Raw genomic sequence first — 22,054 nt, forward strand, 5'->3', positions numbered from 1 at the left:
TCATCTGGAGAGGCAGCTTCCTGTGGCACACTGCCCCTTCAGATGTCAAGGAAATAAAGAACTATCTGACTTTTAGAAGACACCTGATGGTAGCCCTGTTTAGGGAAGTTTTTAAGGATCAGTGTTTTTAGAAATGTTGTAAACTGCCCAGAGTGATTGGGGAAACCCAGTCAGATGGGCAGGGTATAAATAATAAAATTATTATTATTATTATTATTATTACTCATGAGCAGGAGGCTGATGACAGCAAAGGTAAGAGAGGGGAGGGAAGGAGGGGGTGGGCAGGTGGGCGAGGAAGGGGTTAGCAGCAGGGAGGGGGTGAGCGACCTAGACACAGGATAGTGGGGGGAGGTGCTCCATGTTGGAGGGTATGTCACTCTTGGGAGAAAAGTGATGACAAACCTAGACAGCATCTTAAAAAGCAGAGTCATCACCTTACTGACAAGGTCTGTATAGTTCAGGGGTCCCCAAACTAAGGTCCGGGGGCCAGATATGGCCCAATCGCCTTCTAAATCCGGCCCGCGGACAGTCTGGGAATCAGCATGTTTTTACATGAGTAGAATGTGTCCTTTAATTTAAATGCATCTCTGGGTTATTTGTGGGGCATAGGAATTCATTCATATTTTTTCCCCAAAATATAGTCCGGCCCCCCACAAGGTTTGTTTGCTGGCCCCTGGTATAGTTAAAGCCATGGTTTTCCCAGTAGTGATGTATGGAAGTGAGAGCTGGACCATAAGGAAGGCTGATCACCGAAGAATGGATGCTTTTGAATTATGGTGCTGGAGGAGACTCTTGAGAGTCCCACGGACTGCAAGAAGGTCAAACCTATCCCTTCTGAAGGAAATCAGCCCTGAGTGCTCACTGGAAGGACAGATCCTGAAGCTGAGGCTCCAATACTTTGGCCACCTCATGAGAAGAGAAGACTCCCTGGAAAAGACCCTGATGCTGGGAAAGATTGAGGGCACAAGGAGAAGGGGACGACAGAGGACGAGATGGCTGGACAGTGTTCTTGAAGCCACTAACATGAATCTGACCAAACTGCGGGAGCCAGTGGAAGACAGGAGTGCCTGGCGTGCTCTGGTCCATGGGGTCACGAATAGTCGGACACGACTAAACAACAACAAATGCCATTCTCATTTTTAATTACCATTGTTAAATATTTGAATGCACCTTTTATCTTTGACTGCCCAAACACTATAGCTACTATTTTTCTTCGTCACCCCCCCGCCCCCAGTCTACCTACAAATGTGTCCTGGAAAATGTGCCCATTTTTTTGTTCTTGAAAATATGGAAGCCCTACTGTGAGAAGGGCAGCTTTGTGTCAGGGGGTGGGCTATGCGTCAGTGGTACAGCATCTGCTTTGTGGGCAGAACAGCCCATGTTCAAACCCTGGCAACTCCAAGTACCGATGGGAGAGTGACCTGCCTGATATCCTGGAAAGTCACTGCCAGGCCAAGTAGATAAGATTGAGCCAGATGGACCAGGCGTCAGGCAAAGGATAGGGCGGCTTCCAGTGTTCTGTTTTGTCCTGGCTTGTTCTCTGCTCCTAGTTTCTGGCTTCTCTGATCCTGGTCACTCTTTTGCCCTCAACTGACCCAGAGCTGCTGGCTCCCGAATTCCCCAGCCCTGATAATGTGTGTGCATGCTAACAGGGTTTTTAAAGATGCAAAATTCAAATGAAACTGGGAGAGTGTTTCAGGAGCAGGTACCGTGAAATGGGGACTGTCCCTGGTGGATAGTAAGCAGTTGGAGGATTTATGGCTGGCTTCCTGCATGTTTTCTAAGAAATGTGTCTCGTTGAGCTCAACAGTGCTTACTTCCAAGGAGGGATGCGGGAGAAGTTTCATTCACTTTGCATTTAAGGGCTTATCTATGTAATCTGCAGTACATGAATGGAAACCCAGCTATTCTTCAAACTTCTCCCTTCTCTGAATTTTGCAGTGCTGTTGTCCAGCCAAGTAATGTCTACAGAAGTGCATATATTGGGATAAAAGGTGCGTCAAAATGCATATATTAGTGAAAACAGAATGCAAAAATGCATTATATTAGGAGAAATTGCTTTGCCAAATGTGTGCATATTTGACAAAATTGCACACAAAAATGTGTCTGTTAAGAAAAATGGGCACTAAAGTTCTGCTGAATTTTTGTGAGGACTGGAAAAAACCCCAAACTGATATGGAAAGAAGAACTTAAGATAGGAAGAATGAGAAATGGAGAACAACTGACAGATTTGCTCATCCCTATTAAGCTTGCATAGCATTCTAACAAAAGCTCCTGTTTCCTATCTCTCTCACACACAGAAACCTAAATTGTGGCTCACACAGATTTAAATTATTATTTGCACTCGCTTTTTACTTCTCACATGGCATTTGTTTAACTTTTTCTTTTTTCTTTTTTGAGCTACCTCCCCTTCCAGCGACTCCCCCTTCCCTTCTGACTGGCCGGTGTTAGGACCCAGCAAAGGAGGCTGGCTGGTAATGCGATATAGAAACAGAGTACCCAAATGGGACAAAGTTTGAGCAGAAAGCATGACATCATTTTGACTTTCTCTCCACCCAAAGAGGAGTGGGATGGAGGTGTAAACTTCAGCCACCCAGTCTGTACGGGAAGAGAGCAACTCAGTCCAGCCCAGTTCCTATGGGAAAGAGGAAGAACTGGTGGATAATCAGAATGGATCTCCTTCATTATTGATCAGCCCAGTCCTCACCCCCTGGCTTCAGACAGAAACTAGATATTTCTAAAAAAGGGAGTGGAAGGCAGAAAACGACGCTTGGGAATAAGATCTATGGGCAGGAATCTGCATGTGTAACTTTCCAGATTCTTTCCACGGGATGGTACCGATTTCACTTAAACTATTCATCTTTGCTCAGTTCCTTGGAATTTAATTTACCGGCCAATGAAGTATTCCACCTTCAAAGGGGAAAAAAAAGCATTTGTTGTCGGGCATCGGCAAGGGATCACCTCTTCTCCTGTGAACGGATTATCTTCTTTGATCCTTCCTGGAAAATGCCCCTTCGAAAAGAATACAAACTTGTGCAGAGTTTGTGCACTGTGAACTGAGGACAACTCACTGGAGAGTTTGCTTTGGTTTTCACTTCCAGCACGGGAACTATGGAGAATTTGTTGTCCCTGTTGTGTTGCCTCTCTCTGCTGATTTTATTTCAGGTAAAGGACCCCCATGGAATTGACAGATTCGCCCTCCACCTCCCCCCTTTTTCTTTGACACTTTTGCTTCCTTGTGCCATATTCATATAAATCTATTTCGTTTTCTTTAACATGCAGGTGTATGGAAACCATACCTGGCTACGCAAACACCCAGGTAAGGAACATTTGTTTTTTTTGCTGGTTTGAAATTATTATAATCTTTGTAATTGCCACAACACCGCTATTTGTTGGCTGATGGCTTCTGTTTGCGTAGGCTTGCTTGTTATAGCCTCGAGCTATCTCTCTTCTCTGCCCTTCAACCTAAGATCTCGGGATAGATCAAAGCAGTATAATCATGAAATTAAAAGCATGTAAAATCAGCACTTGCTCTTATTTTCATAATTGTAAAACATTTCCAATCAAGTAGAGCATGGTGTATGTTAAACAAAACACAAGAAGAAAATACCTAAACTACCCTGATTTGCTTGCACCTTAAGATTCCCAAGGCACAGCAAATGTAGAGATCTGGCCTCATGGTGCAACAAAATGGGAACAGATTGCCTAGGGTATCAGTATTGTTCGGGTACCAATAAACTAGTAAGCAATGTGAGAGGTTATGCTCCTTTAGGCACAGTTTTTTGGATCATGAACACACTCCTGAGATTATAAGGACCAGTTATTAAGTGCTGGAGATCTGGGTTCGAATTCCTACTAATCCATGAAACCCATTGGGAACTATTGAGCTAGTCACTCTTTATTTATTCAAGGTTGAATTTTAGTCACTTTTTAAGGCCTGGGCCCTCACAAAGCATCATACAAACAAGAGGGAGGAAACATGTTAACGTGAAATAGCCATGTTAGCAAACATACAGAACACTTTAAGAAGCTTAAGCTAACCAGATTGCATTCTCAGTTGAAGGCAGCATTGAAGAGGAAAGTCTTCAACTCTTGTCTAAATGCATGTACTGGCGGGGGCGAGGCACAAATCAATGGAAAGAGAGTTCCACAGTTCTGGAGAGACCACTGAGAAGGCCCCGTCTCATGAGCATGTCAACCTAATCCACCTCTCAAGTTGTTGTAAGACTTAAATATATTTTTCAAACCACCCAAAACCTCCAGCCATTAGGAATTATAGGAATGTAGTTTAAAATAAATCTATGAAAGCAAAGGGGCCATGTCTGCTGGCCCCTTCATAAAAATGTAACAAATGGGGGGGGGGACAAGAAGTACAGTGCAGCTGCAAAAAGTCTTGGGACAGATCCCCCCAAATCCATTTAGATGCATTTGTTCAACAACAGCCAGAACATGAGTCTGGTGAGGTACCATTAAAACGACTGCATTTCCTCCAATAGCAGCATTGGGGCAGAGAGCAATTATTTGGATACAGAAATGGGAAGGGGGGGAGGAGGATTAAACAACCCCCTATTGTATCACTCTGTTCAAAGCATCAGTTCTCACCCAATGATGCCACATTTCATTTCTTTAAAACCCAAACACCCCTCCAGTGACACAGCCAGGAAAAAATGTAGTTTTGCTCTTTGAGACAGATGGATCTGCAATTAGGGATGTGTGAATCTGTGCATTTCAGTTCCATTTCCCATATTCCCACTTCTGTTTGCAATTTTTTTTAAGTCCCCATGAAAATTCCTCAGCATCTTAGTGCAAATTTCTCCTAATATTCACATATTAATATGAAATTTTGCTTAACGAGAACATTTCCCTCAAAGCATAGTTCTCCTGGTATAATGCTTTTTTGGGGTATGCTGCTGTATATGCTGTTTTACGCACACTTTACCCTTGTGCACATTGCTTGGCTGGAGAGCTGCATGCAAAATTTGGAGAAATGCACGTGCAAGGTCCTAGGTTCAATTGCCAGCATCTCCAGGTAGGGCTGGGAAATGCCATTATCTGAGACTCCCGGAGACAGTCTGTTAGTCATTGCAGACCAGAGTCGGGTAGACTTCAGTCTTATCTGATCAGATTTGTTGTTTATTAGAACCACAGCCAAGTGCAAGAGACATAGAGAGGGAATGAAAGGACACAGTTTCTCTCTGAGCCTAGAATATTGTTTTCAGTTATAACTTAGTTGTGGGGATATGGTTTTGTTGCTGCAATTACTGAAGCAGCTGGGAGGCAGAAAGCCTTGCTGATCTACTGCAAATTATCCAGAGAGATCTGTGAGTAGATCCCAAGTAGATCTAGCTTCTGCCCACCCCAGTGTAGACAATACTGTTGGGTGGGCTGGCTTGGCATAAGGCTATGTTTCTGAACTTCTTAGGCTAATGTAAGGAAATATTCTCTCTGTGTGTTTGTGTGTATGCATGTAACACAAAGTGACATTTCCTTATTTTATCCACCGATGCAATATTCTGATCTAGGGCAATGTTTCCCAACCCATACCCAGCTCTCATACAAGGAACAGTTTCGAGTGATTATTACAGTTCCCTTCTGATGTGTCCAGAAATATCCTGCAACCAGATGCTTAATGGTTCCCATAAAGCAAACTGTGATAAATATTTCAACAAATTTTACATTAACAGAGGTGCTATGCAGATTTTTGCTCAAATGCCTCAAGTAATGGTTATGAAACAGGCAATCTAGCAGTCAAAACCTTGCACGGCGTTTCCATTCAAAGGCACACCTACCTAATCTGCAGTTTGCGAGGGAACACGGCAACTGAAAACACAGCCGTCCTTTGGAAATGGCACTTTTCTCAATTTTGCAATGTGGTTCTCCAGCCAAATAATGTGTGCAAAATGCAAAGTGTGCATGAAAGTTCATAACTTAGTAAAAATGACATAAAAGATGCATATATTCTGGAACATTGCTTTCAAAAAATGTGTAGATTGGGCAAGATTGCATTTTAAATGCGTACCTAAGGAGAAGTGCACACTAAAATGCCGATGGATTTCCATGATGGCTTTCTTAATTAAGAAAATTGAAAGGGATGTGGACACGTGAAGGGCTGAGCTTAAGATTGGAAAAATGAGGAAATGTGAGAAACCAACATCTTTGCTCATCCTGACACCAATGCTATAAATCTTAATCAGGTACCCTTCTGAGATTTCATAGGGCAGTTAATAATCTATATTATCGCAGCCACGAGGATTAGAAACTTGCTTTAAAAAATATGAAAACATTCTACGCACAACACAGTCGCAAACAGAACTAAGCCTGACAAACTTAGAGCTGAAGGACATTTCTATATCTTAGAATCTCCTTTGCAGGTTCTGCCATCCATTTCTTGCTCCCGCTCCCTGTGGGGCACACCTGGAGCCCTTGATCAGTTGCAGAAAGCTGAGCGGTGGGCTGGATGACAGCATCTGTGGAAGGAGCAGGAAGGAGAAGCAATGGCTGCCTTCTTTCCTGCCCCGCCAGAGATTTAAAGCATCTGACTTTGGATCTGGCAGCCGCGGTGGCTGCTGACCCCTGGACCTGGTGCTGTAGACACTTAAGCAGTACAGTCATACCTCAAGTTGTGTCCACTTCAGGTTACGTGTTTTCGTGTTGCGTCCCGCGGCAACCTGGAAGTACCTGAATGGGTTACTTCCTGGTTTTGCCGCTTGCGCATGCGCAGAAGCGCTAAATCGCACCGTGTGCCTGTGCAGACGCGGCACTTTGGCTTGTGTCAGTTCCGTCTTACGGACGGGCCTCCGGAACGGATCCATAACACGAGGTTCCACTGTAGTACAATTGTGAGATACCTGTGAGATAGTACCTGTGAGATAGGTTAAGCTGAGGCTCTTCCTCTTGTGGTTCCAGCTCTCCCCACCCCAGAGGCAGGTGAAGAGTGAGACCTGCTGGCCATAGTGATGTTTGTGATTGGCTGTGATTGGGCAACAGAAAGGAGGGACAGAAAAGACTTGAGAGACTTTCTTGAATTATAAATTTATGAATACGATTGGGGGGCATAGGACCACTGAGGTAGAGCTGTGGATTTTGGGGTGCAGGAAAAAAAAGATAGTGGTAGAGCTCTGCTCCATCTTGCCCCAGTGAGCAGGTTCCTTAATGAACTGAGAACCGTACGCACAATCCCACTTGCAATGATCTCGGTTGCGGTTTCAGCGATGCCGAAAACTTGCTCCTCGCTCTGCTGCAATTATGGTTGCTCTGAAGCTCAGCCTCAGAACAAGTGGCTGGTTTGCAGCTCACTGTTAAAAACCTCTCCAGATCTGTTCACGCAAATAACATCTGCTTTTTGTGGCTGGGGTGGATACTGTAAGTGCCACATGTTTTATAGACTTGGAAAATCCAGGCCAAGCATTAGGCTGTTTCCTGATGCAAATCTTTTCAGAGTCTCCACAGGAGCTTTGATGCACATTTCTTTTTTCTTTCTTTCTTTTAATTAACAACTGTATTTCTTCAGGATGTATTATCCTGCAAAGAAAGAGAAGAGGTTGACTCAGTTGCTGCTGCTTTAATCCTGCTCCATACTTACTCTTTCTTTACTCCTACTTCAAAATTAATGGGCTGAAGGATGGTCCTTAAATGGAAGGCTTAAAATGTAGAGTGGTTGAATCCCTTAGGAGAATGGGGGGGGATCAGTGAAGAAAGGAGTGCCTTTGCCTTTCAAATGGTCCTTTAAAAAATGTACATTCCATAAGGCCTTTCCTGAATGGGCTACTTTTCTCCTGATTGCTGCAAGTTCCTTCTCGTTGAAAGGAAATGTAATTTTTTTTAAAAAAGAACGGTAAAAGGTGGTTTAATATCGCTGCTGTTCCAATCACTAGGCAGCTCAATTCTATTGATTTTCTTTCTGTTTTTCTTTTAAAAAGTTTGTGTTGGGTATGTATTGGCTAGTGCCCATGCCACCATCAGCACATTTCATTATTAGCATGATCCCAGGACATGGCTCGGGATCACTGTAAGAAAATGCCTCCTAATTTGTATGTGACAAATTTGAAGGGAGTTAATGGTAATGTGTGTGTGTGTGGGCCTTGAGGGGCCTTATTGATTTGCTACAACAGTGACAGCATTCCTTTCCTTCTCTCTTTTCAAAATGACAGCGAGTGGAACTTAGACTCATAAAATTGCAAAGTTGGAAGGGACACCAACCCCCCTGTAATGCAGGAATCACAGTTAAAGAACCCCTGACAGATGGCCACTCAACCTCTCTTTAAAAGCCTCCAAAGAAGGAAAGTCCATCACCTTCTGAGGTTGTCTGTTTCATTGTCAAATAGCTCTTACCACTGGGAAGTTTTCCCTAATGTTCTGTTGGAATCTCCTTTCTTGTAATTTGAATCCACTGGTTTGGGCCTTGCCCTCTGAGGCAGCAGAAAACAAGCTTGCTTCATCCTCCATGTGACAGCCCTTCAGGTATTTGAAGATGGTTGTCACATCACCTCTCAGTCTCCTCTTCTCCAGCCTAAACATACCCAGCTCCCTCAAGGATTCCTTGTAAGGCTTGGTTTCCACTCCACTTCTCTCAGTGGAAGCCACCAGCCCCCGCAAATGCTTCTTCAAAATGACATTGCGATATCATTGTTCAAGGGACATTATAGGGATTGTTATAATGCAACAAGTGCAGGTTGTATTTGCAAACGAGCTGAAGACGTCTCTTTGCAGTGATATGCCAGAGTGGATCAGGTGATATTTCCTGACACCCATAAAAGCCAGTTGAGTCTAACTGTATTTTTTTTTAAAAAAACTTGGATCCTGAAGCAGACTTGATTCTCAATGGCTCCCATTCTCTTCTTTTGGGTAAAAATGAAAAGGCTTGGTGTGCGTTTGTGGTGGCAGCGGCATGAGCCTGTCCTACTATCTCCATAGGGTTTGGGGTCTCCAAAAGCAAAGGAGCATGTTTAGTCTCCGATCCCAGTGGTATCCTTGACTTTGGTCCCACCTACACTATACATTTGAAGCAGTATCACCCCACTTTAAACAGTTATGGATTCTTGAGAAGAATCCTGAGAATGGTGTTTTTTTTTTAAGGGTGCTGAGAATTGTTAGGAGACCCCTGTTCCTCTCACAGAGCTTCAGTTCCTAGAGTAGTTTAACCACCAATCCTTCTTTCTAGGGAATTCCTGGAACTGTAGCTCTGAGGGGAACTCTCTCTCTTTAAAATTATATCTTTATTATTTAAAAATTATAAGACAAATTTCCAACAAACAAACACGTATAGTACATACAAACATAAATTATGCAATCTGACAACAAACAATACACAACAAACAATGAACATAAAACCAATTTTTCTATCACTTTTCAAACTTATATTCTATTATCTTAATTTTAAAATGACTTCCAATTAGACTTGCTGTATTTTGACTGTTATTTAGATATTTTCGCACAGTTTTATATACATATTACTTTTTAATTTTCACTTATTCATATATATAAACATTTGTAATATACAAGGTTCAGTCTAGCTCTGCCAAAGGGGTTTCTTTTATGTTATTGTTTCTTAAATATTTCTTAAATACTCCCCATTCCTTGTTGACTTCTTGTTTCACCTGACCTCTCATTCTACCTGTTGTTTTTGCCAGCTGCATATATTCCACCATTAAAGTCTGCCAATCTGCTATATTGGGTATTGTTTTGTTTTTCCAGTTTCTCGCTATCCAAATTCTTCCTGCTGTTACTCCATACATAAACAATGTTTTCTTTGATCTTCCTATTTTTTGGGGGGCCGTATACTTAGTAGAAATACCTCTGGCTTTTTTTAAAGTACATTTTTATAATTTCTTTAATTCTTCGTATATTGCAAAATGCACCAACCTCCTTATATGCATATAAGAACCATTTTCTTTCTCACACCTCCAGCATATGGGGGATCTGTTCTTACACATTTTTGCCAGATTTTCAGGTGTTGTGTGCCATCTATACATCATTTTGAGAATGTTTTCTTTAATATTATAACAGGCCGTGAATTTAATATCTACTTGCCAAAGTTTTCCCCATTGTTCCATTAAGATGTTGGGTCCCAGGTCTTGTGCCCATCTCACCATCGTTGACTTTGTTTCCTCCTCCTTCAGCTCCCATTCTAACAAAATGTCATACAATTGTGAGGTGTGTTTCCCTTCAGGGCCGTCTCAAGCATGTCGGGCGCCCGGGCACCGTGGTGCGGAGATTGCTCCAGCGCCCCCGCCCCGCTCTGTTTCTTGCCGCGGCTGGTGGGTGGGCGCAGCGCGCAGCATGGTTTCCATGCGGCTCTGCCGTGCAGGACCCCCTACCGGGTCGGCGCCCTGGCGCCCCGCGCCACCCAGACTACCCCTAGAGCCGGCCCTGTTTCCCTTTACTCTGTATAAATGCTTTTTCAAATTTCGATGTTTCCTCCGCAATTCCTATTTTTTTTTGTCTACTATGAATCTTTGGTGTATTTGGAAATACTGGACCCAATCTGATACATGTTCTCTAATTTCCTCATATTTTTTCAATTTTAACTCCTCTTTTTTCCCTTCCACTATTGTTCTATATGTCACCCAATCCCTTTCCATATTTAATTTTTTGACTGCCGTCGCTTCTGCTAGTGAAGTCCACAATGGGGTCTTTGGATCCAGTATTCAGCTCAGAGGGGAACTCTCAGCTCCGTTAACAAACTACAGTTCCCAGGATTCTTGGGAGGGAGATGTAACTGTTAATAACTGCACGATAGTGCTTCAAATGTATTGTGCAGATGTGGCCTTAAAGCACATGGCTTCCTGCCAAGAATCCTGGGAGCTGTAGTTTCCCCTCACAGTTCTATAGTTCCTGACACCCTTAACATGCTACAGATCCCAGGACTATTTGGGAGCACCCATATGCTTTAAAAGCATGGCATGGATGTGATATTTATTTACTTTCTCACAGTTATGTAACCAACTGCCATCCAATCCTATAGCGAGGGAAGCAAACCACCTCCCTCCTGGGCCCATCTTGCTGGAGAAAGGAGGGTAGGGGGCATTGGGGAGACAAAGAGAGACAGGGATCCCACCCTCCATCTTTCACTGCCCCATAGGCTCTGCCATTTATGAGGCACAGGGGCCAGGTTCGAAACGCCCATGAAAAATGGCTTCTGTTTTATGTTAAGTGGTTATCTGAATTTTTACAAGGTTTCTGGAATGTTTGGACAATGTGTTTATCGCGGGATCATGGGCTGCAAGTCATGAAACTTCACAACTTGCTTACTTCCCCCCACCCCGCCCCCCCACATCCCTCAACACTTGCATGCCTTCCCCCCCCCCCCTTGCTCTCCTCCAGGGACCTGGGAGATTGCCAGGGCATGCAAACAAAATATGCAATTGGAATAGATGCACCTCTATTCTTTCATAAGAGAGATTCTGTTTCCAGATTATATAGGGATATTAGTCAGCAACAGTCTGTTTCTTTAGCGCTGGGTCTGCTCATCCTTCCTGATTCTTCACAGGCAGTGTTTCAAGCTGAATATTTCATTTGTATTGCTTTGACTTAAAAAAAGAAAAAGAAAAAACCAGGCACAGGGTTTCAAATAGACTTGTTGATTTAACAATTGTGTGGCTTGAATGCTTACGCTGCAGAACAAAGTATTAAATCAAATTCCATCATTCAGTTGTGCCAGCTAACTCTCATAAAATCCATTTTTCAGGGTTGCACTCCTTCCACATGATGTGGATGGGCCACAGTTTAGGATAGATGAGTTTGTCCGTTTCAGTTTCTCATTTGTCTGATCTTACGTTCCGTTTTCCATATTTCCACATCAAGTATGAGATGTTTATCACTGTTATTGCTGCTTATTGAATTTCTAACCCATTCTTCGTCTCTGTGGCAGCGAAAATCCCCACTGTTAAAACAATAAAATTAAAATAAGCTAAAAACATTTCAGAACATTAAGAACACCCCAGAACTTTTGAAAACAGTTGCATACCCTCACAACTGATAATGTCAAGGTCGACATCAAATGCTTGGGTCAGCAATAAGCCTGGGTGGTGTATCGATACTTCACCAAGGACCATACCTGCCAAGTCTCCTGCTGAAAAATGCGGGATCAGCAGCGGTGCGGCACCGGAAGTTGCGTAGAAGCAACTTCCGGGGCTGCTCTTCCCATGTGTGGGCACCGGAAATCGGGCAGAGCGGCACCGGAGGTCACTTCTACGCATGCCCGGTGGCCATCTTGGTGGTGGCCGCATGGCGGCGGCCATCTTGGTGGTGGCCACCGCCATGCAGCCACGACCAAGATGGCCGCCGGGCATGCGTAGAAGCGACTTCCGGTGCCGCTCTGCCTGATTTCCGGTACCCACACATGGGAAGAGCGGCACCCAAAATGGAGGCTCCCTGGCAGGTAAATCTGGGAGATTTCCGGGATTTTTCTGCATTCGGGAGAACAGCGGGAAACGGATTAAAATCTGGGGGTTTCCCACGAAAAATGGGATACTTGGCAGCTAAGCCAAGGACTGGTATGAGGGACAGAGCGCGATGGCGGTTTCACCCGGCAGTATATAGTGGGTGAAAATGCCACCACTCCTGAGTCCCTCTGCCACCAGTGCCCAGCGTGCTGAAGGAGAAACCAGATGCAGCCAGGTGCTGGTGGCAGAAGGGACTCAGGAACAGTAGCGGTTTCACCTGCAATATACCACCAGGTGAAACCGCCATTACACTCTGGCCCTCATACTGCTGAGGGAAGAACAAGTTACATCGGCCGGGGCCAATGTAGCTTGTTCCTCCCTCTGCTGCCTGTGCAGGCAGGTGGCTCCTCAGCAAAGAAGGGCAGGAGGAGCTAGCTGCCTTGCCCCCGGTGCTGCGAGGCATCAGGGTTAAACTGTCTTAGCTCCAAACTGTGGTGATTTCCCCCCCGCACCTTGTGGGGCCAGGGATGAAGCAGCTTGCTCCTCCCTTTCAACATCGCCCAGGCCTAGTCACTTGCAGGAAGATGCTGTAGAATTGGAATCCACGCCCCCCCCCCAGCTCACAAAGTGCTTTGGCTGCGGCTGAATGTGTGACAGCCTTCTAGGAGGGGACGTTGTCTGAGCAGAACTGACCCAAGGCGTCGGGCTGCCTGAAGTGGGTCCCAAGTGAGCACCCTCCCTGCTTGCTAGGGCCAACACTTTAAAATGTCTTCCTGTGCTATATGGACAGCAATCCCTGCCTTCATCTATGCCTTCTCCCCCACACGGGGCCACCTGAACCATCATTTCATCCTCCTGCATGGGAGTACCAACCAAGGCCTACTAGCCATGATGGGCTTATGTCCGTTGCCAGAGGCAATATGGCTCTGAATGCCAGTTGCTAGGAATCTCAAACAGAGAGCGTGCTTTTGTACTCATTTCCTACTTGTGGGCTTCCCATGGGCAGCTGGTTGGGCACTCTGGCAACGGGATGCTGGACTAGATGGGCCCTGTGACGTTTTTACGCTGTTTGGTATAGCCTTATCAACCCGACCCACCAAGGGTTAACTCAGACTCCGTGTCGACTGACTGGACATTCCATGAGGGGAGGGGAATGGCTGAATGTTTAAAGAGAAGGGACAACCGTTTTTGTCAGTTGAGAGGGTGCTGGGGAGCGGGAGTGTGAGGGTGGTTGAAATGAAGCTCTAGGAGAGTAGGTTTAGGCTAGGTAGTCAACAGGTTATCTAGTACACGAGTAACAAAGTTATGACTGTTGAAACTCAGCTTGTACAAAGGAAACCTTAAAGCGACCATTACGTTCTTGAGCAATAAAATTTCCAGTGTTAGAAAATCGTCTGTGTTATTTTTCCAGCCAAGGTACATGAAAACTCATTCAGGAGGACATCTATTAAAAAGTTCATTCAGGAGGACATCTATTAAAAAGGAGGACAACAGTTCCTTCGAGAGGGGAGCAGTTAGTTTGTATTTTTGGGGTGCACCAAGAGGGCGAGCCAGGCAGACAGACCCAGGGTGTCATAAAGTTACCTCAGGGCAAGCTTTTTTTACAGAAAGGGGTTTCTAGAGGCAGAACTCCCTATACTGTGGACACAAGGGATAGTCTCAGATATAGCCCTGAACTTTAAAAAGGTACCTGGCCACGCTTGCGCTGGAAGAGGACTCTCTTTTGTATAAAAGGAGAAGAAAAAGAATAAAACCCTCGAGTGCATGAGGGAATACAGGATAGGCTAAAGGGAACAATAGGGGGAGGCTCGGTTTACCCCAGATCATCCCTGTTAGTTCTTGTATTAAGTGAGAGGTAGAATGAATAAGACGGAAGCAAGGGTCTTTCGTCGAAGGCCCCTGGCCTGATTCAGACTCTTCTTACGTTGGTATTCTGCAACTATATTGTCACTGGGAAGCAAGAGCCCTTGGAGGGCTTGTTCTTTGTTAGCTTGCGCTCTTCGATCTCAGCACATATGGCCACCTGCAGCTGAATAAAGTACTTAAGGAAACTCAACATTCCTGATTAGCTGTGGGGCTTATTTGTTTGTTGGTAGGAAGCAGAAAGCAGAAAACAAAAACCCACAGATGTTCTCTCTCTGCGTGTGTATGTGTGCGCAGAATGGTGGAATTGTTACATGTTTGCTATTCCAGATGTTTCTTTGCAGATTGAGGCGATTCTTCCACATCTAACCCCCCCCCCCCGGGATTGCATGCAGTGCTAGACTTACTCAGAGTAGACTCACTGAATGAAACAAACAAACATAAATACATTGTGTGGCAGCACCTACCTTTTGAAACTCCTTCCCATTGCATATCAGTACTGTATTGTTAATTTATACTTCACCTTTCCCCCAAGTGTCTCAAGGTGGCTAACACAGGCCTGCCCCTTGCCATTTGAACTCCACAACAACCCCGTGAGGTTGATTATGCTGAAAAGCAATGACTTCATGGCTGGGTGGGGATTTGAACCCCGATCTCCCAGGCCCTACTGCAATATTCTAACCACTACGCTGCACTGTCTGCCTCATTTCAGACAGATGCCAATTTACTATCTTTTCCCAATCCTTTGAAGACTTTCCTCTTTCAACGCCTTCTGAGTAGATATTTTTGGTTTGCTCAGTAATCCGAACTGGTACCTGCAATGGATTTGAATTGATTTTATATGCGTTATTGATGTTGCCTTTTTAAAACTGTTCTCATCTCTATAATTAGCTTTTAATTGGTTTTTATCTATTTAAATGCTCTGCATGTGTTTTTAGTACACTGTAAATCACTTTGAGGTGCCTCTTGGGAAGAGAATCACAAATCAAATAAATGAAATGAAATGGAAAATAATAATAAGGGAACCAATATGTAGTTGCTTTGTTTGCTGGAGAGGAGTGGGTCCTATTCCCATTATGCTCAAGGGAAGAGTTGTAGCTGAGTGGCAGAACATCTCCTTTGAATGCAGAAGGTCCCAGGCTCAAATCTTGGTGTCTCCAGATAGGGTTTGTTTATTTATTTATTCCCGTTATTTCCCACCTTTCCTCCAAAGAGCTCAAGGTGGCACATGTGGCTCTCCCTCTCCCCACTTTGCCCCCACAACAACCCTGTGAGGTAGGTTAGGCTGAGAGACAGGGGCTGGCCAATGGTCAACCAGTGAGCTTCAAGGCTGGAGTGGCGGATTCGAACCCCGGTTTCCCAGGTTTCAGTCTGACATTCTAACTACTCTACCACAATGCCTTAAATCCTGGGAAGCTGCTGATGGTCAGTGTAGACAATACTTGAACTAGATGAACTCAGTGATCAGACTTTGTATTAGACCAGGCACCCCCAAACTTCGGCCCTCCAGATGTTTTGGACTACAATTCCCATCATCCTTGACCACTGGTCCTGTTAGCTAGGGATCATGGGAGTTGTAGGCCAAAACATCGGGAGGGCCGCAGTTTGGGGATGCCTGTATTAGACACTCCCTGCGTCCCTGTGGAAGACATCTTCAAAGCAGTTCTTGATATTGTGTTTTCTTGACAGGTTTTGATGTCCTGGCCCAAGCATCGCATTATTGGCCCCTGGAGGCTGTGGAAGGAATCCATGAGTTGCGAGACGCGAATGGAGGTAGATCGAAGAACGGTGATTCCCACTCCCTTTAGAGTGACTTAAATCTTTATGAAATTCAGAGTGTAAGAATGCAAGGTTGAGAAACATTGGCTTTGTGGGGTACCCACTTGTGTCTGTCGAATGTTTTGAACCCAAATGACCTTTTCTGTTGGCATTTCAAACCACAGACTCCATTGATCTTTGATGGGGGAAGAGGCGGGCTGGTGACCCACATAGAACTAAGCTTTCAAAGACAATATTGGTGGGTGGGGCAACCTCATGAGCCAAACTGAAACATTGATGATGGGTTCGCAGGGGCAATGATAACCAGCTGTGTTGTGTGTGCTTAAAAATTACCGTACTCTTGTGCTTGGTGCAATACCAAGTGGTGCCCCCATCACATGGAAACCACATGGGATAAAGCTATGCATTATTAACACAGTATGGGGGTATTTGGGGGGGGGTTGTCTCTGTGGGGTAAAGCATGTTTGCCCCATGTCTGAAAGTGGTCTTCCTCCACCCCCCAATCCCAAGAAGGCTTTTGTTCATGCTGTCACTTAGATCCTTCACTGAAACTCATTTGTGTTTGTGGACAGTGGTTGGATTTTTTTTGTGTGTGTTATGTAAATATAGGCACAAAGCATGCTGTTTGCCTTCTGATGATGCCCCCTATGGTCCATGTTTGGATTCAGAATGTAAGCACCCTAGGCTGGTTCACAAATGCATGGGAATCGCACTTGACTTGGTCACCCCATCATGAGATTTATCCAGCGTTTAGGCTGGTCCACAGAAGCAGGAATAGCAACGAGGGAGGCTTGGACAGAACCACTTTTGACTTCAGGGTGCAAGTGTGTGTTGAATGCTCATAAAAAGATGCATGTCAGGGAGAAGTGTGTCCTGGTCTAAACCTTCTCTCCAGACATGCTAGTTTTCTGTGTGGAGTCGTTCACCCAACACATACAATGTGTAGTGTTCAGTCATCTTTCACCACCACCACCACCACATGAAGTGGTACAGATCAGAAGTCCTTTGACCACTTCATCTCCCATTAAGACTGAACCTTAAAGGTGGCAGGGGAATATATGAATAGGGACCCCCACCCTCTCCAATGAAATGTATTGATTCTGTGACAACTTCCCATCCCATCTAAAACTTTTCTTTATGTCAACTGATCATCTGTGATGGCTCATTCAGACATGCAACAAGTTACCCTTTGATCCAATGAACAATGAGCATGCAGCGTTCGAAATTCGCTTGGCTCCAGGCGCATTTTGCACCTGGCTATCAGCCACTTTGCCACCAAGTGAAGATGCCCAGGTGTCAGGGTGGCACCTGACATCTCCACCATCTGGAGGTACATGCCTGGGGACCCTTGGATCTTGACTGACTAGCAACACATTCTTTGGAATTCTAGCTGTGATATTTTACCTGCACAATCGGAACAAATTTCAGGAACCAAAAAGTCATCTTGAAAAATACAACTTTCATCAAGCTCTCTGCCCCCCCCCCAAATGGCAGCCAGGCATTCCGTTTTGGCAACTGTAACCCTGGTTTAAGGAGTCATTTGGCGCCTAGCTTACATATCTGAGTTTCTAACACTGCGAAGCATGCATATGTGAACCAGGACTAAGGTTGCAAAACCCACACATGCCTCACACAGGAGCAAGTGCCATTGAACTCAGCAGGCCTTACTTCTGAGTAGACAGTAATAAGATGGGGCTGTATGTATTGTTTGGGTTGTGTAATGTCATAACAGCAGGGATCCTGCTTGGACATGGATGGGGAACCTGTGGCTTACTGGGAACTGTTGCTGGGCTACAGCTCTCGCCATCCTTGACCATTGACCTTACTGTTTGGGGCTGATGGGAGCTGTAGTCCAATAGCATCCAGCTGCCACCTGGCTCTCCAGCCCTGTCCTAGAAGTTCTCCTTTCATTGGCTGTCGCAGCAGCAAAATTACTGCTTTGATATCACTCTCTGATTACATGGATTTCTTCCTTCGGTAAACCAGAGAGTCTTTCAGGTATTATTTACTTGTACCCACCCAACTCAGACTTCGCATCTGCCATAAGTTCCATGCAGTTGTGTTTTTTCACTCCATGTTTCCCGCTCATCAATCCTCAGAGCGTCATAAGCTTGCATTTCATGTTAATCCATTTCATTTGTTGAAATCTTTGTGTGGCTGTAAATCCAGTTCTGTATCTCTCAATTGGCTATAGCTATTTGCTATGAAATCAGTGGAGTCTGGGTCCATTGGTGCCAGTGGGGCACTGCCCCACCAACCTCGCTGTGCCCTTGTCCTCCTGTCTTCCTACTTACAACCAGACCATAGGGTGCCTCTGGTGGCTGTGAGCCTCCTCTGCCTTGCTCTTGGTGTTGCCTTTGTGGAACTCAACAGAGGATGGGAGTGAAAGCAGACTTAACTGGCTCTGGCTGTCATTGGATCTGACTTCACCTGCTGCGGTCCTCCAGTCTCACCAGTCTTGATAAGAATCGGCCTCCACTGATCTACATGGGAGTTCCCGAGTCAAGCGCCAGTACCATTCTCTCTCTGATCTTTGAGCTGCGAGTGCCATTGCTTATTTAGCCCAAATGGCACCACCCATCCACACAAATGAGGTGTTGGTTGCCTTTGGGGGGGAAACACCAAAGTTTTTAGAACTTTGTTCAGTGTTGTCTGCACCGATTGGCAGACAATTGGGGTTTCAGGCAGGGGTCTTTCTGAGGCCTATCTAGAGATCATAGAATCGTAGAATTGTAGAGTTGGAAGGGACCCCAATTCTCATCTATTCCAACTCCCTGTAATGCAGGAATCTCAACACGTGGTCTCCCATCCAATTTGAAACCATACCGGATCCTGCTTAGCTTTGAAAATGTGCTAGCCGTTTTATTGCTGCACCACTATGTGGCAGGGGTTGGACCTGGAAGGCGTTTTATCATTTAGGTCAGATCCCAACCATACATATAAATCATGCTTATACCACTTTAACAGCCGTGGGGAATCCATGTGGAAACTGCGGCTTGTCGAGGGTGCTTGGAATTTATTTGTTAATTTAATTCATACCATACCCCGCTCTTCCTCCTAAAGGAGCCCCGGGGCAACAAATATACAAGTGGTATGACATCTTAAAAACAATTCCAATACAGATGCAGGCTGTGAAAGAACGCTGCTTGTTGGAATGGTAGGTTTGTGAGTTCAGCACCCTTAGCAAACGACTGGTCCTAGGATTCTTTGGGGGAAAGCCTTGACTGTTAAAGTGGCATAAGAGTACTTTAAATGTACAGTGTGGAAACGACCTGAGATACTGCCCCTACCCCTCCCCAAAAGATGAGCTTGCATGATAAGTGATGAGGGAGTCAGCTTAGCATGGCAGACCTGGAGAGGCTATGGTGGGTGGGTGAGGAACTGGCCATCATGCCTTTTCATTTCTTAATCAGATCCCCCCCCCAATTCCAAAAAACCCAAGCACCTCTTTCTTTAATTAGAGGCTGCCCTGTGACAAAACATAAGACTTGTTCTGTGTCCCTCTCCCCACCCGCCCACCCCCAGAAAAAGAAGGTCTTAGGTAGGGCAAAGCCACACTCTGGGGGGGGGGGGGGTTAGAATGTGTTCAGCAGCAGATGGGCTGGGCTGGGCTGGAAGTGCTTATCTGACTTCCTGGCAGGTGAGTTGCCATTCCTTACCAGAAGGGCGAGGCAACAGGGCAGGTGGTGCAGGGCAAATGCATCAATGGAACCAATCCAGTGTGCCTGCCAGTACATTAGCACCGCGACACCCTCCATGCCACCTCCCCTTCTCTCTCCTGGTAAGCAGTTCTGCCCCACCAAGCCATCTGCTGCTGAATGTGCTCACTGTCCATACCTACCAAGTTCCTGTGGGAGAAATAAGGGACTGGACCGGAAGTAGCAGACCGGAAGTAGCGCTGCCGCCATTTTGGAACTGGGCGGAGCATGCTCAGAAGCGACTTTTGATGCTTCTTTGCCCAGTTCCAAAATGGCCGCCGCGCCAGAAGTCGCACTGCAGCCATTTTGGAACTGGGCAGAGCTGCATCAAAGGTCACTTCTGAGCATGCTCCGCCCAGTTCCAAAATGGCCGCCGCGCCAGAAGTCGCACTGCAGCCATTTTGGAACTGGGCAGAGCTGCATCAAAGGTCACTTCTGAGCATGCTCCGCCCAGTTCCAAAATGGCCGCCGCGCCAGAATAAACCGGAAAAAAACAAAAAAATCCGTTTTTTCAGCTGAGAACAACTAGGAAAACGGGGGTTTCCCCGGGGAGTACGGGAGACTTGGCAGCTATGTCACTGTCCCCAATCTGGTACAATCCCCTGGGAGGAGCTTTCAGTACTTTACTGTTCACCCCCCACATTGAGAGATACAGACTGGCTGATTCATATTCATCTTGCATTTATTCATTGTGTTGCGTTTCTCTCTCTTTTTTTTTGTCTTTTGTCGTTCCACCCAGCTTTAAGATTCCACAACTTCACTGTGCTTCCTTCCCATAATTCTACTTTTGTATATACCAATGATTCTGCCTACTCTAACTTCTCTGCAACTGTAGGTGAGGATTCAGTATGATTCTTCCGCATTTGTCACTCTCGGGCCATTCTGAATAATGCTGTGAGCTAGACGTGGTTTTAAAGCAGGCACCGTTTTTGTTTAAAAATTATTTTAAATCTGTATGGTTTTAGATGGAAATTCTCCCTCTCAAAACAGAGTATAAAGGAGTCTCTTTGTGGTATGCAAGTTCAGTAAATGATACTCTAGTAGGTCCAGGGGAGACAAAACAGGATGATGATTAGGTCTAACCAAGGGTTGTGGCCTTAACTCTGGTTACAATATCAAAACTACTGTGAAACCATGGTTTGCTAAGCTGCATTCTGCTGCCTTGGAAACCATCTACTGCAGGCATGTCAAACCTGCGGCCCTCCAGATGTTTTGGCCTACAACTCCCATGATCCCTAGCTAGCAGGACCAGTGGTTGGGGAAGATGGGAATTGTAGTCCAAAACATCTGGAGGGCCGCAGGTTTGACATGCCTGATCTACTGTATACTTCAACTTGCATCTACTGTATACCATCTCCTTGTCACCTCAAAAAGAAGAGAAAGCAGAGAGACCAAAGAAGTGTGAATGCACACGGAAGCTCATACCAGGCACCCCCAAACTGTGGCCCTCCAGATGTTTTGGCCTACAACTCCCATGATCCCTAGCTAGCAGGACAAGTGGTCAGGGAAGATGGGAATTGTAGTCCAAAACATCTGGAGGGCCAAAGTTTGGAGATGCCTGGCTCATACCAATGACAAACTTAGATAATCTCTAAGGTGCTACTGGAAGGAATTTTTTAAATTTTGTTTCGACTATGGCAGACCATCAAGGCTACCTACCTGTAACTTGCATTAACCATGGTTAGCTTAGTGCACATGTAGCACTTAACCACGGTAAATGAAAACCTCCTTCAAGCCATGGTTTTACATTGCGCTTCACAGATAACTATGGCTCATGAATTGCAATGTAATGTTTAAGGGCCCTTATTGGCCATGCCAGTTGCAGGGGGCAGAAGCTGAGAGACAGCAGAGCCCCCAGCCATACCTTGTGAGTCCCCCAGAAATGAGTCTGGGGGTGCCTGAGTGCAATGGTTAGAAGCACTGGATTGGTTCAGTGGGAGAGCTCTCCTTCACCAATACCCTTCCATCTGGGTATGCTCCTAGTGTGGGGAAGGCAGAACCATAGCTCCACCCCACCCAGCAGGCTGCTATTAGAACTCAGGAGACAGGAGGCTTCCACCTTCCTCCGCATCTCAGAACAAAGTGAGAGACTGGCTACCCACTTTCTTAAGACCCCATCTGCACCATGCCTTTAAAACAGTACCGCACCACTTGAAACAGTCATGGCTTCCTCCAAAGGATCCTGGAAACCGTCTTTTGTTTTGAGAGTTGTTAGGAGGCCCTCTTATATCCCTAACCAGTTCTACAGTTCCCAGGGTAGTTTAATAACTAGAGCCTCCTTGCAGGGACCCCTGGTTATTTTAGCTCTGGGAGGGCAAAAGAGGGTCTCTC

The 22,054-nt window shown here is 45.4% G+C and overlaps 1 protein-coding gene across 4 annotated transcripts in view; it reads left to right on the forward strand.

Annotated features, from left to right (window-relative positions):
* Positions 1-2,400: 2,400 nt before the first annotated feature.
* ADGRD1 (adhesion G protein-coupled receptor D1) overlaps positions 2,401-22,054 on the forward strand; it is a 255,643-nt gene continuing 235,989 nt past the window's right edge. The window contains exons 1-4 of one of the 4 annotated variants that reach the window (XM_035097840.3): positions 2,401-3,165; positions 3,283-3,319; positions 15,936-16,019; positions 20,463-20,558. In XM_035097840.3, coding sequence (XP_034953731.3) covers positions 3,112-3,165; positions 3,283-3,319; positions 15,936-16,019; positions 20,463-20,558 — 271 coding nt within the window. In that variant the 5' untranslated portion in view covers positions 2,401-3,111. Of the gene's footprint in view, positions 3,166-3,282; positions 3,320-15,935; positions 16,035-20,462; positions 20,559-22,054 lie in introns of all 4 variants that reach the window. The other 3 variants (XM_088659079.1, XM_035097838.3, XM_088659080.1) reach the window with 3 other exon arrangements.

This window comes from Zootoca vivipara, chromosome 16, assembly GCF_965207765.1.
Source record: "Zootoca vivipara chromosome 16, rZooViv2.hap1.1, whole genome shotgun sequence".
Taxonomy (NCBI): domain Eukaryota; kingdom Metazoa; phylum Chordata; class Lepidosauria; order Squamata; family Lacertidae; genus Zootoca; species Zootoca vivipara.